The sequence below is a fragment of the Lepisosteus platostomus genome, chromosome 7, assembly GCF_059453375.1.
Source record: "Lepisosteus platostomus isolate fLepPlt1 chromosome 7, fLepPlt1.hap1, whole genome shotgun sequence".
Taxonomy (NCBI): Eukaryota; Metazoa; Chordata; class Actinopteri; order Semionotiformes; family Lepisosteidae; genus Lepisosteus; species Lepisosteus platostomus.
The window spans coordinates 17,190,569-17,205,301 of record NC_142617.1 but is presented as its reverse complement, the minus strand read 5'-3'; the positions used below and the strand labels follow the sequence as shown (position 1 = coordinate 17,205,301).

At 41.9% G+C, this 14,733-nt stretch overlaps 1 protein-coding gene across 3 annotated transcripts in view; it reads left to right on the top strand.

The window, feature by feature from the left end:
• LOC148658414 (microtubule-associated tumor suppressor candidate 2-like) overlaps positions 1–14,038 on the top strand; it is a 209,368-nt gene extending 195,330 nt beyond the window's left edge. For all 3 annotated transcript variants that reach the window (XM_088639561.1, XM_088639559.1, XM_088639560.1), the window contains 3 exons: positions 141–260; positions 6,924–7,021; positions 7,683–14,038. In XM_088639561.1, coding sequence (XP_088495687.1) covers positions 141–260; positions 6,924–7,021; positions 7,683–7,893 — 429 coding nt within the window. In that variant the 3' untranslated portion in view covers positions 7,894–14,038. The remainder of the gene's footprint in view (positions 1–140; positions 261–6,923; positions 7,022–7,682) is intronic.
• Positions 14,039–14,733: the final 695 nt, after the last annotated feature.

Genomic DNA, 14,733 nt, shown 5'->3' with positions numbered 1-14,733 from the left:
AAGGGTTATGTGTTATGATGGATTTAATTAAAAATGTGCATTGTATTTCTTATTCAAACATAGGACCTTAATTATAGCTTCGGGATTAACATAACCTCAACACTGGGATTCTTATTTTGTGGCCCTGTTCTTCTGCATAGGATGCACTAGCCCCTTATCTGCACATTGAGGAAGACCTAAAAAGCCTGAAGCATATTCTGGAGATGAAAAATCAGCAGATCCATGAGCAAGAGAAGAAAATCGTGCAACTGGAAAAGCTGGTAAGAAAATCAGACCCTTTACAAAATGCTGTGAGCAGGCTGGAGAGCGACTGGTTGATCAGCCTTTCAAGGCCAACATTCTGCCCAGACTCTTGATCTTGACAGTAATCTACTTGTCAATATAGTTGAAAAGGCTTAAACCGCTTGAAACACTGGTCAGTCAGTCCCATTGAAAAACCTAAATGGGAAAGAATGAATGAATGAGCCCTGTGATCCTGAAAACATATGCCAGTTAATAATTTAGCAAAATTACAGATTGTTGTAAAAGAACAAAAGTGAATACTTATGAAAAATAAAGAAAATCTAAAAGAGTTGTGGTGTCTCCGGGGGAATAGTTTATGTAAACGAAGGTCGTACTTACACCACACTTTACTGTCCTCCGATCCGTGGCGTTTCTTCCAACAACTGTCTTCCTAATACAGTCCGTAATCCGTTCCTTTAGTCCTGATTCGTTCCGAGTTCCAAAAGTTCGTAATAAAGAAAATCCGCGATGTATCCTAAACCAGTGTCCGTAATCCAAAATCATAAACCTTTCTCCTTGCAGTCGTTCGTTAGCCCGATCCTTAACATCCACCTCTTTCCACTATTTTCCTCCAAAACGCATTCACCTTACCGGCTGCCGCGCTGTTCACTGCCTCCGGGCCACTTATATCCCGGTTCCTGATGCGTCTCAGCTGTGTCTCGTTGTCTCTTAAGGTAGACCCTTTCCATCTACTGGTCAGCTGATTCTTTTTGTCCGCCATCTCGCTAAGGTCCATCTCTAGCATTTTCAGCGTTTCGTTTCGGAAGTACCTGTTAGAGATGACCCTTCCCCGTGTCCTCTTACATTCCCTCCCCCTGAGATCAGCCCCGACCCCGGGCGATCTAGAAAAAAACAAACAGTGCATTCGGGAGAGGGCGTCTACATTTCCTTGTTTCCTTCCGGGTCTATAGACCGTCTGAAATTGAAATCTTTGCAGACTAAGACCCCACCGCGTAATTCTATCGTTTTTATCCATATTTTGTAACATCCATGTTAATGGCGCATGATCTGTGTATAATATAAATTGTCTTCCCAATAAATAATACTTCAAATAGTCTAGGGCCCATTTGATTGCTAGACATTCTTTCTCTATCGTGGAATAGTGTTTTTCGGCCGGATTCAACTTACGGCTGATATACAGAATAGGATGCTCCAGTCCTTCAATCTCCTGCGACAGAATGGCTCCAATCCCAGTGTCTGAAGCATCAGTTTGTACCATGAAAGGCTTACTGAAGTCTGGTACCTGTAAGACGGGTTGAGAAGTGAGAGCTGCTTTTAAGTCTTGGAAAGCCCTCTCTTCCACGTCGGTCCATTTTATTTTCTCCGGACAGCTCATCTTCGTCAGATCGTGTAGAGGGGCGGCCATGGCTGCAAACCCTGGGATGAAACGCCGATAGTAACTTGCCAGTCCCACAAACGTTCGAATTTGCTTCTTGGTAGCTGGTTTGGGCCAGTTCTTGATTAATTGTACTTTCTGATCTTGGGGCATGATCAATCCTCTCCCGATCGTATAACCCAGGTAATTGGCTTCCCTAGCCCCCAGACAACATTTATTTGGGTTAGCCGTTAATCCTGCTGCTCGCAACGCTCCAGTCACTGCTTCCAGGTGATATAGATGTTGTTCCCAGGTCATGCTATAGATTACAACGTCATCCAAGTAGGCGGCTGCAAAATCCCGATACGGTCTCAGAATTCGGTCCATCAATCTTTGGAATGTTGCGGGAGCGCCATGCAAACCGAAGGGTAGGACCCTATACTGATATAGTCCTTCAGGTGTGGCAAAAGCGGTTTTGGCTTTATCTTCTTTGGCCAGCGGCACTTGCCAATATCCCTTTGTAAGATCAAGGGTGCTGATGTATCGAGCGTTACCTAATCGCTCGATTAGTTCATCTATACGGGGCATGGGGTATGCATCAAACCGCGAGATCTCATTTAACCTTTTGAAATTGTTGCAAAATCGGATCGTTCCATCCGGCTTGGGGATCAGAACTATCGGGCTAGCCCACTCACTATGGGATTCCTCGATTATTCCCATCTTCAGCATTTTTCCCACCTCTTCTTTAATCAGTTTCCTTTTGGCTTCTGGTACTCGATACGGGGGTAGCCTTACCTTTTTCCCCGGTTCCATGACGATCTTATGTTGTATAAGGTGGGTTCGACCAGGTGTCCGGGAAAAAACATCTTTGTTTTGGGACAGGAATTCTTGTAGTTCCTGTTTTTGTGCCGGAGCCAGGTCTCCCACGGCTACCGCACCTGTTTCTTCTTCCAGAGGGTCTGGGGAAAAGTGGGTGAGCAGAACTTCGGAGCCATGCCATTTTTTCAGCAAATTGACGTGGTAGATTTGATGCTGCCGTCTTCTGTCATGTTGCTTGACCTTATAGTTGACTGGCCCCACCTTTTCCACCACTTCATAAGGTCCCTGCCATGATGCCAAAAATTTACACTCTGGGGTTGGAACTAGCACCAGTACTCTGTCCCCAATCTGAAATTCCCTCGCAACTGCTCCCCTATTATAAATTTGTTGTTGTTGAGCCTGGGCTTTCTCCAGGTTTTCTTTCACTAAGGGAACAATAACATTTATTCTTTCTCTCATCTGTTCCACATGCTCAATGATAGTTTGTAGAGGGGAAGGTTGATGTTCCCACGATTCTTTGACCACGTCCAATAGGCCCCGTGGTTTCCGAGAGTATAATAATTCAAAGGGGGAAAATCCAGTCGAAGCCTGCGGTACTTCTCGAACCGCAAACATGAGATACGGGAGCAGCTGATCCCAATTTTTTCCATCCTTTTGCATCGTCTTCCTAAGCATGCTTTTCAGGGTCTTATTAAAACGTTCTACTAGACCATCGGTTTGAGGGTGATAAACAGAGGTTCGGATCTGCTGTATACCCAGCAGCTTACATAAGTCTCGCATGACTTTCGACATAAAAGGTGTTCCTTGATCAGTTAGGATCTCTTTAGGAATTCCGACTTGAGCAAACAGTTGTACTAGCTCCCTAGCTATGTTTTTGGCGGTGGCAGCTCTCAACGGAATGGCTTCGGGGTACCTGGTAGCATAGTCTACTATTACTAGAATATATTGGTGACCCTTGGTGGTTCTGATCAGGGGCCCCACCAAATCCATCCCAATCCGTTCGAAGGGGGTTTCAATAATTGGGAGGGGAATCAAAGGGTTCCTATAATAAGGTTGTGGCGCACTTTTCTGACACTCGGGGCATTCCCGACAGTACTTCTCGATGGCCTTATAGATCCCTGGCCAAAAGAACCTAGAGAGGAGTCTCTCGGATGTCTTCTTTACCCCCAGGTGCCCACCCAGGAGGTGGCTATGGGCCAAGTTGAGGAGTTTCATCTGGTAAGGCCGGGGAATAAGGAGTTGTTCCACTTCTTCCTGTCCCTTCTGCTGCACTTGATAAAGGAGATTATTCTTCGTCATAAAATATGGGTAACTCACTGTGTTAGGATCAGTACACCACTCCCCATCAATTTTCCTGACATGTCCCCACGCATGTCTCAAGTTCCCATCTTCTAGTTGGGCCGTCCCAAACTTACCCCGACGTTCTGGGGGTTCCCAGTTTGGTAGTTCCATATTTCCAAACTCAACTCCAAGTTCAGTTCCGCTTTCTTGTGGGTCCGTCTCATCAGGGTCGTCGGCAGGGGCGTCACCACTGTCTTCCGGCCAGGGGATTGGTCTTGGCCTAGCTGATTGGATCGTGTTCCAAATCTGGAGGAAATGGGGACAGTCTCGTCCCAGTATGACAGGGTATGGCAACTGCTCAACCACTCCTACCGTTGAGCGGTAGGTCCCCTGTTCTGTAGAGATGCTCAATTCGACCGTCGGATAGTCTTTGGTGTCCCCGTGAATGCAAGTAATAGGTATTCCCTTTGTTCTTGGAATCTCTAGTCCTCCCGGAAGTATTGTAGGGGTCACCAGGGTCACCGCACTGCCAGAGTCCAATAAGGCCTCGATGGGTTCTCCCTCTATCTTGATGTTCGTAAGATGGGGATCCTCGCGGGTCGGGATCCCCGCTGTAAGGTAGTTGCATAGGGCTTCATCTCTGGGGTCTACCTGCATGGGTTCGGGCAGGCCAGGGCAATAGCTGGCTAAATGCCCTTCTTCCTGACAATTAAAACATCGCCGGGTTTCTTCCCATGGCCGGGGCCTTGAGTCAGACTTCCCCCGAAGGGTTTTTTTTAACTGTATAGGTTCCCGATAGTCACTATACTTTATTGGCCGGTACTTTAGTTCAGTTTCCAGACTCTTGGGGCTTCTTCTCTCCTCCCTCCGAAAGTCCCCTTTTCTCTCCCTAATCAGGGCCTCTGTGGCATGGTGTCTGTCCACCCAGTCCACGGCTTGATCTAGGGTCTGGGGATCCCCTTCACTTACTTTTCTTTTCAGGTGCACAGGCAGACTCCTCACGAAATGATCCAACACCACCCTTTCTACCACCTGTCCTGGGTTTAATTCTTCTGGCTGGAGCCATTTCTTTGCCAGATGTACCAGGTCAAACATCTGAGACCTCGTAGGCTTGTTCATCTGGTAGCTCCAATTGTGGAACCGGACTGCTCGTATCGCCATGGTTACCCCTAGTCTTGCCAATATTTCATTTTTCAGAGTCTCATAATCCTCTGCATCTTCTTCTTTTAAATCATAATATGCCTTTTGGGCTTCTCCAATTAAATAAGGGGCTACTCTCCCAGCCCATTGCTCTTTGGGCCATGCATTTCGAGCTGCATTTCTTTCAAAAGTGGTTAAATACGCTTCCACATCATCAAGCTCAGTCATCTTTTCTAGCGTAATTTGTTCTTCCTGAGCGGTGCCTCTCCCCGCTACCGGGGCCTGCCGGATTTCTTCCCTTAACCTGCACAACTCTGCGCGTATTAATTTTTGCTCCTCTATAATTCGTTCGTTGGTTTCTTTTTGGATTTGGTTCGCCTCCAGTTGCGCTTCGTTAGCTTCTCGTTGTCCTTGCAATGCCTGGAATTGGGCAAGGGTGGCCTGGGACAACTGCTGTATTAATTCTTCCATAGCGTTTCTTCACACCCGCAAAGGGGAACCCGCACACACACACACAAAAAAAAACTTGCTCTCTTCGATTCTCAAACCCGAGCGGGAGCTGCCCGCATCCCCCACCAATTGTGGTGTCTCCGGGGGAATAGTTTTTGTAAACGAAGGTCGTACTTACACCACACTTTACTGTCCTCCGATCCGTGGCGTTTCTTCCAACAACTGTCTTCCTAATACAGTCCGTAATCCGTTCCCTTAGTCCTGATTCGTTCAGAGTTCTAAAAGTTCGTAATAAAGACAATCCGCGATGTATCCTAAACCAGTGTCCGTAATCCAAAATCATAAACCTTTCTCCTTGCAGTCGTTCGTTAGCCCGATCCTTAACATCCACCTCTTTCCACTATTTTCCTCCAAAACGCATTCACCTTACCGGCTGCCGCGCTGTTCACTGCCTCCGGGCCACTTATATCCCGGTTCCTGATGCGTCTCAGCTGTGTCTCGTTGTCTCTTAAGGTAGACCCTTTCCATCTACTGGTCAGCTGATTCTTTTTGTCCGCCATCTCGCTAAGGTCCATCTCTAGCATTTTCAGCGTTTCGTTTCGGAAGTACCTGTTAGAGATGACCCTTCCCCGTGTCCTCTTACAGAGTGTTGAAGAATATTCTTTTACTATCAGCATAAGATCACCCTGCAACTCACAACTGGCAACCCACTGAAGCTAAGCAGGTGTGAGCCTGGTCAGTACCTGGATGGGAGACCTCCTGGGAAAAACTAGGTTGCTGCTGGAAGAGGTGTTAGTGGGGCCAGCAGGGGGCGCTCACCCTGTGGTCCATGTGGGTCCTAATGCCCCAGTATAGTGACGGGGACACTATACTGTAAACAGGCGCCGTCCTTCGGATGAGACGTAAAACCGAGGTCCTGACTCTCTGTGGTCATTAAAAATCCCAGGGTGTTTCTCGAAAAGAGTAGGGGTGTAACCCCGGTGTCCTGGCCAAATTTCCAATTGGCCCTTACCAATCATGGCCTCCTAATACTCCCCCTCTATGAATTGGCTACATTACTCTGCTCTCCTCCCCACTGATAGCTGATGTGTGGTGAGCGTTCTGGCGCACTATGGCTGCCGTCGCATCATCCAGGTGGATGCTACACATTGGTGGTGGTAGAGGGGAGTCCCCATTACCTGTAAAGCGCTTTGAGTGGAGTGTCCAGAAAAGCGCTATATAAGTGTAAGCAATTATTATTATTATTATAAGATGTATAGTTCATCAACTGTTTTATAAAACAAAGATGTTTTAGGAGATACTCTTGTAAACAGATCGAATAAAATCAGGTGCAGAACTAGTTAATAAAAAAGAATCGGAAGAATTAATCAGAAGGTGTTTAATTCAGTTCTTCTAAACTATGGTCAGTGATAAGGAACAATGAACTAGTGATGTATGTTTTCATTGTCTGGCACGAAAGGAGACTCATTAAAATTAAGCTGCAAACAAAACAAATCTTACTTTGGCTTTGAGGTGCTGTTATTTTTTTGTTTTTATGCTGTCAGAGCAAATAAAGTTGCAAATAATAACGACAACAAACAAGCTTCTTTAAATTATTTATTTAAGGAAATGTTTTCTGTATGTGTTTTTTGCATAGGTTGAGAAGAATGTCGTTTTAGAGGAAAGAGTTCAAGTGCTTCAACAACAGAATGAAGACCTCAAAGCCAGGATAGATCAAAACATTGCTGTTTCCAGGTTTGCTGCCTTCTGTGAAACATTAACAAAATTCTATAAATGCAAAATTTTATGTGCGTCTGTCCTTCATTAGCAGTAAGGTCTGTATTCCAGTTGTCCAGTGTTGAGCCTGAAGAAATGTTTATACCTGTGGTTTGGGGAGCGAGAATGTTCCCTTTGGTCTTTCCACAGCAGTATTAGAAGCTCATGCTGATGAGTTGGAAGTTACTTTTTTTTTTTTAAAAGAGCAAACATCAGTGTCCTTAAAAACAAATTGTATTATCATCTAAGTTGAATTTGCAACCTTCATTAGACGCCAACAGAATGACAGAAGAGTTTTAGTTTTCCTAGAAACAGAAGTGACAAGAGTCCCCCATGCCTGATAGTCTGCTTCTGTGCTATGACTACATTCTGGTGCCCTTCTGGTTTTACTCTAACCCAAACATCCCCTATTATATCTGAAATCCATTTGATGACAAATGGAAGCAATCTATTTCCAAAAGAATGCTTTTTCACAGAATTCTTATGTTTCTGTACTATAGCCCATTAATTCACATCAGATATTAACTCTTAACTCAGCTACACAAGATGGCAGCGGTTTGTGTGGGGAAAGAGCAAGAACTGAGCTTAATGAGATTTTCTCTCTCACTCGTCAGTGTACGCTCCTGTTTTGCTCTTGCAGGCAACTTTCGGAGGAGAACGCCAACCTGCAGGAGTACGTGGAGAAGGAGAGCAATGAGAAGAAGCGGCTGAGCCGCACCAATGAGGAGCTGCTGTGGCGGCTGCAGTCCGGGGAGGTCCTGAGCCCTAGGATGTCACCCTCCTCCTCACCCGTCCACCGCGCCTCTCCGGGTCCTGCCTCACCGTCCAGACTCAACTCCTTCCCCAGATGAAGGCAGCTCTGCTTTCCCTCTGGAATTGGAGAATTGCTCCCCATTCTGTCCTGAGGGAGTTACGCCAACGTAGCCGCCGCCCTTCCCAAATGGAACTGTATGTTACTTTCAAGATGCACAAAATAAACAAAGGGAGCCTTCTCTTACCCACCTCCATCAAAGGTTTCACTGTAGGAAGATGCCTCTCAGACCCTTCCACATACAGCTCCCTCTGTCTCTCCCACACGAGTACAAAACCAATGCATTTCCGCATCAGTCAGTGAAACTTGTCCCTTTCTGACATTGTCTAACATACCACAGGTATACAACAGACAAAAACGGGCAGTTTGGGAATGTAGACGTTTCTTCTTTCCTGCCCCTTAGCCCTCCATGATGAAAAGAAATGAATGAACAAGCAAACAAAAACGAAACCGCTTCAATAAATCTCTAGGACCAGTTTAAACATCCAGGAATGGATTTCTAGCACACTGTGCCTCTTTTCTCAAGGTAGCCTCTTTCCTCATCTGCTGTTCCTTCAGCTTGGGTCAGACCAACACAACAACGTTTCCGAGAAGCGCCTTGCAGTCTGCCGCTTGTTGGCACTCATGTCCAAATTCATACACCAGCAGTTTACCTTGAATGACCCTTCAACTGCCTTCTGAAAAAAACAAACTGAAATGGAGTGCTAACTTTAGCAGTGGATCTTTTGTTTTGCTCATGCTGAGTGGTTCTGTGAGAAGGCTGCCCATAAGAGAGAAGATTTCATCATGTTGTATAGCTTGTTTTTTCTAATATTTGTATTTATTTGACTTTTTTCTATAAAGCATGGAATGTAAGTCTTCCAGATGTAACAGCGGATTCTTGTAATGTTCTTGTACAGATTGGTTAAATTAACTTTCCGCCACCCTCTTCTCAACATTTGGTGGAGTCTGGGTCTTTCTTCCTCCATTTTAGTCCTGCTTATTTTTTACTCAGTGAAAGGTGAATCTGAAGTATGGTCAGTGTAGAATTAAGTATTTACTGTACAAGTCCAGGTCAACCTTTTAATACCTCTCATGCACAAGTAGCATCTAGGGAAAATGTCTGTCTGGAATGATTTAGAAAAATTGTAGATATTAGAAATATTTCTATCTGTAATTGTGATACATTCAGGGATATTTGCCGTGCCAACTAACCCCCACTATATAAGACATTGATTAGATGTCCTGAATGTGTCTTGCATAGGTGGGAAAGTTAGGGCTGAAGAACAAATCAAACCCACCAAGAACTGTTCTTGCAGGTGTTTTCGTAATCTTTGGACTGGAACTGACACTGACAAATTGATGTTATTTTATTCCAAGGAATAATTTTCAACCAAGTTGTATCGTGTATGAATTTAAATATATCCAACAATTTCCATACCAACCATTTGCCCATCTTTTTGCCTGCTTATTTGGGCCACTTAATACTGTGTTAAATTAAGACATGCTTAACAATCTTAGCTGGAATTAAAGCAAAATATTAAATTTGTGCATCACGCTTTTCATTTGTTATTTTCATATTTGCGTCATTTCTTTACTGTTCTACTCTGTCTCTGTGCTAGAGCTCGAGTGATGCTTAAACATACTTTTAAACCAGTTTAAAAACTGGTTTCTCTCAGTGGTGACACGTCTTGAAATATTGTTGACAAGATGTGTGCACATTAACATATCACAGCACTGAACATGCTGTTCAAGACATGACACAGGATATGAAAACAAACTGGGTAAACCTGTGCAAGCAATGTTATTTAAAATAGTAAATTACCACTAGCACATGAAGTTGTTATAAAGAGCAAATCTTTCCTCACATAGTAACACAAATAGACATCATTCAACCTGCGTTAGAGAGATCCTCTCAAACAACTTGCTGTCTTTCTCCATATTCTCAGCCCCTGGACCTCCAGTTCCTAGATCTCGGTCTGAAACCCACTCTAACAGAAATGCAAAATGTGAATGACCCACTGGACCCACTAACCCCTGACAGTAGACCAATTGAAGGACAGCTAATGCTTGAAGGTAATCCATTACCTTTAATGGATATCCTCCTCCTTGCCCCTAAACTTTTCTCAGTTTACTGTTGATCTTTATGAAGGTAAGCCATACTCTAAATTAAACAGAGAAATGTCTGCAATCACTAATGATTAATGTTCTATAGTCGCATTACACATTTATATAAAAAAAAAATTATATCTTTATTTTTAGATGGACGTTTGTTATATTTAATCACTTTCAGAATATTTGGTTTTAAAAACTATATTCTGGTGTATTATTAATGTATCTTTCAGAGGAATTTTTTAATTTATGGTCACTTGGTAGTTCTTACTGGAAACTCTATTTGAAAGGGTTCCCCCTAGTTAGATATTTGAGAATATGTAAGTGCTGTATTCATTGCTGTCTGTAAGTCTCTGATGCCAAAATGTCAAAAGCAATCACTGTGTGGCTTAATTATGTAGAGTGAGTGACTCTACGTCATGTAAAAATTCTGCATGAAAAACATAATAGACACTCTCATATGACCATAATTCTAATAATGCAACTGTCGTTAAACAAATGGTTTAACGGGTAATGTTTATTTTTGTTTGTATTGTATTATAAATAATATTGTGTCTTTCACTCATGTTTTACACAGCTTGCATATTATTACAGTTTCAAATATAAATACAAACAAACAACAGTTCTAATTGGATTGGCCAGTCTTCTGAAATTGACTTTTCATGTACAGTATCAGATGTGAATCACTCTTGTGGGTGAAATGATGCCTTCAAAAGTCTGTAGGCCCTGATTAATGAGTAAGTCATATATGGGGAAAAGGAAATTAATTCAGCAACTGTCACCCTTCTTTAAACCTTCTGCATGCCCCTCCCTTTATTAGCATGGCATTCCTGGCATTAGCCAGTTTTAATTGTTTTTTACAAATCATTTTTTTATTAGGTAAAACCTAAGATACTCTATGAAATGCTGGAAAGGTGAGGTTGGTAGCCTCTCAAAAGGTTTGAAATTGTTCTCTGTGCCAGACTTTCCGTCATGGTTATAACCCCATTATTATTATGTAGACACCAAATGGTACCAAAAACGTCTTGGCATGCAGTGCAATCCCTCTTTTGCCTGTATACGTCAATATGTCAGTAAACGAATCTGCACATAGATCATCAAATACACTTAACGTGTTGGGAAGACTTGCATAGTTCCCCATCCAAATTCTCAAGGTTAAAAAGTATCATTGGTTGTTCTCTGAGCCTTGGACCTAGCTGTTATCACTCCATTTTAGTTCCAAACTCAAAGGGCTTCTTACTCAGACCAACAGATGTAAATCAATACTAAAAACTGGGGTAACAGTTCAATGTCACGTCTCAGTGTAATGCACTTAGCCATTTGTGGGTGCGTGATACAATGTTGGGAAACAGTGTTTTTTTTTGTGTTACTATTCAAGGTAATAACTGTACAATGAAGACACTGTCCTAGTCTGGAGCTTCAGCAATGAAGGTCTACGTAGTGCAGGACCAACTAGTACCATTTTAACGTTAACATATTAACACTTTAGGAAGTGTTAACTAAAGAGGGTGGATGGGATAGGAACTGGGTTGAGAACTGAACAACCTAAAACATGTGCTTGGTAGATGATTTATAAACACCTTACTTACGAGCTTTGCCATAGTACAGCCCTGTTCTTGCATCTTTCCAGATCATTTCAGTGCTCTAGTCTGATAAGATTTGGTTTTTGCATGGTTTAACGAAAGCGGAGGTGATGATTCAGATAATTACATGACTCCTTTGAGAAAGAAACTCTCAAGTTCTCTTAGATGAGATTACTACAGGAGGCCCGTTGAGTCAGAGACCACTGATCTCTCTAGAGAAATGAAATTTGCTCAGATGTTCTCAAGAAATCCAACCGGTAGTGCAGCTGGGAAAAGAAAGAAGAATTTATAGGCTAAACTCAAACATCAAGGAGTAGGGCTAACCTCTCTAACACCATCTTTATACTATGAAAATCTGCATTAGCTGTACAAAGATCCCACATCACTTTGTAACTCAAAAGGTGTTGAAGTAAAAGTGATTTAATTCATTCTAAGTGCCATTTAGAAAACTTTAATTGCCGAATTCGGAAAGACTCCACCAGTAAAGACAGGCTGAACTCAGTGATGTAGACATACTGTGACCAGGTTCCCCTTACTGGCAGTGCACAACTGCGTGCCACTGAGTGTAGAGTTAGTTTTAGTTCGTTTGGGAGCTCTCTGCTGCTGGCAACACAGCAACTCCATTGACTTCCCAGGTATTTGCAGGCTTATGGTGTTGTTGGTAAGGGATGTGTCTCAACTCGAATTGGTGCTGAACCTCCCTCTTGAGGCTGCATACCCTGTGACCTGTTAAACAAATGAGTGGCAGATCAGAGGTCTGCCTTCATTCCTCACTTGCCCTCATGTGGTGGCAGGGTGTGTAGCTGAGAGGGGAGACATGAGAACCTGGCCATTCCAAAGTGGATCGGAATATGAATAATGGTAATTGGGGGAAAAAAAATTGCTCAAACTGCAACAATTTTAACAAAAATGGATAAAACAACCCAAGCCGGAAAATGTCATTCAAATCTGTCATGATGCTAATTAAAGAGTTCCTAAAGAAGTTTCCTAAGACGTTAACTGGAAATGTTATGTACCTGGAAAAACAATGTTTGGTTTTCCTTATAAAATTTAGTGATTAATACCATGTGAAGTACAGTTCTGGGACTACAGCCCTTAATGTTAACTAGCTGTCTGTTCCTGGAAGATGCTGGATTTAGCCTATGTTGTACTTGGCAGTATATATTTGTTTCCTTCTAGAGTTCCTGTAATAAGGTTCCTTCAACATTGTTACAATGATGTAACCCTCGGGAGTTTGCAAATCTACTGGATCACATAATTAATGTCTTTCATGTGATGAGATTTAGTCATCTGCCTGTGCACTATGTGGCATTGGCGGTCTGTGACACAGCACATCAAATCCCCAGCCAGGAATGAACTATACTGAGACGCTACATTTTGTTTCCCCCTCCTGCATCTGTTTGTTCCTACAGCTGCAGTTATGTGATTTGTTATTCTTTAATTATTACTAAAGTAGTTTACTAACATGCACTGCTTCACATAATCTCACAACCTCCTAAAATCAACTTCATATTCCCAGAGCATTATAAACCTCAAGGGAGTTAGTATCTTTTTTTATAACTGCGTAAACATACTCCACAGAAATGTGAAATTCAATGGAGTATGGTTGCTAATACAAAATGCACAAAACTACCCAGTCTTAGAATATTAGCCAGACTATGGGGAGTGGGAAGCAGTCCCAACAAGTGCTTTCAAAGTGGACAATGAAAGGAAAATCATACTACCTAAAGCAGATAACATTGAAATCACGGCTAGGTTACGTTTCTCTTGTGTAAAAACTGTGACAGCATGGCCAGATGTCTTTTCTTAAAAACCGGTTTAAAAACTTGCTCTTTTCTATGTAAGCCTGCTCTATCTGCTTTTGCTCCCTGTTTGTGTTTGATTTATGGCAAAAAAACAAAATCTTGTTCCAAAAATATGTCAAGCCCACAGATGGGAAATATCACTTACGATCTACCCTCCTGCCAAATTTAAGAAAACTATGTTGTCAAAGTATAAATTCTATTAAAATGTCATACATGTATTTTTAGCAAGCTTTTTGCTGTTCAGAATTTTAAATGTTCTCTTCATACAGTTTTTTGCCCAATTGCTTTTTATGGAAAATAATAATAATAATATTAATATAAACACAATATCAGGTTTTATAATTCTGCACTGACTGGTTTTGTGTCCCATGGACATGCCACATATCCACCAACCAATTTTGTGCTCTTCAGTAGTATTGTGGACCTGGGTCTGCTGTAATTAATGCATTTGATAGATTTTAGTAACTAAGTTTAAAACTATACTTTGGTGTCACAAAGATAAGTGTCTTGTATTTCCTCCCTAAGCCATGCTTTAGCACATGTACACAAGAAAGCATGCATTTTATTTTCTCCTTTTTTTGAAAATTATGGTAAAAACTGTAATCATAGCTTAGAAAATTTAAATCGTGTGGAATGATAAAACACTATGTATATGTTGACACGTTTTAATGCACTTTGGGTTAAAATATTAAAATAAGTACAAAAAGTTGCGTTCATTTGCCTTGTATTTAATGAGTTCTGGAAAATCTGTAGCTGGGAAATCTTTAGGGTAGCATACAGTATGTATTGAAGCTTGCATATGTTTAAAAAGAGGAAAAAAGTACTGTGGTCTTTGAAGATTTCAGCTTTTACTGTATATGCACTGTCATATCCTAAACAACAGTATGAGCTTCTTGCTTTCTTATACCTGTATAGGGTGCTTATAAAGTTAGATGTACAAAACAATTATTGTTAATGCACTCTGGTGTTTTTTGTTATTGACCATTTATTCCCCATCTTTCCATTTGCATTAAAATGACATAGAGGGCAGGTAATTAGTATTGAGACTTTATTGACAACACTTTATTTATTTCCAGAGCACTGTAGGCACAATAAACATGTCAAATTAGCTTTGCTGTTTTTTTGCTTGGGCCTTTCGAAAATTTTAGGACTGTAATTTAATTTATAATCTAATAAAACCACCTAATTATACTTGAATGTAGAGCTCAGAACACACCTTAAATGACAGGTTTTTAGTTGAAGATCAATGTGTACCTATGCAAAAGTCCAGTGGAGTCATAAGCTACAGTTTGGGAAGGCAAGATTTTCATAATAGAAGAAACTAGTCAAATTACCATTGAATGTGTACTATTGATAATACAAGGATGACCTTTCACATTTATTTGTACGTTATTATGATGA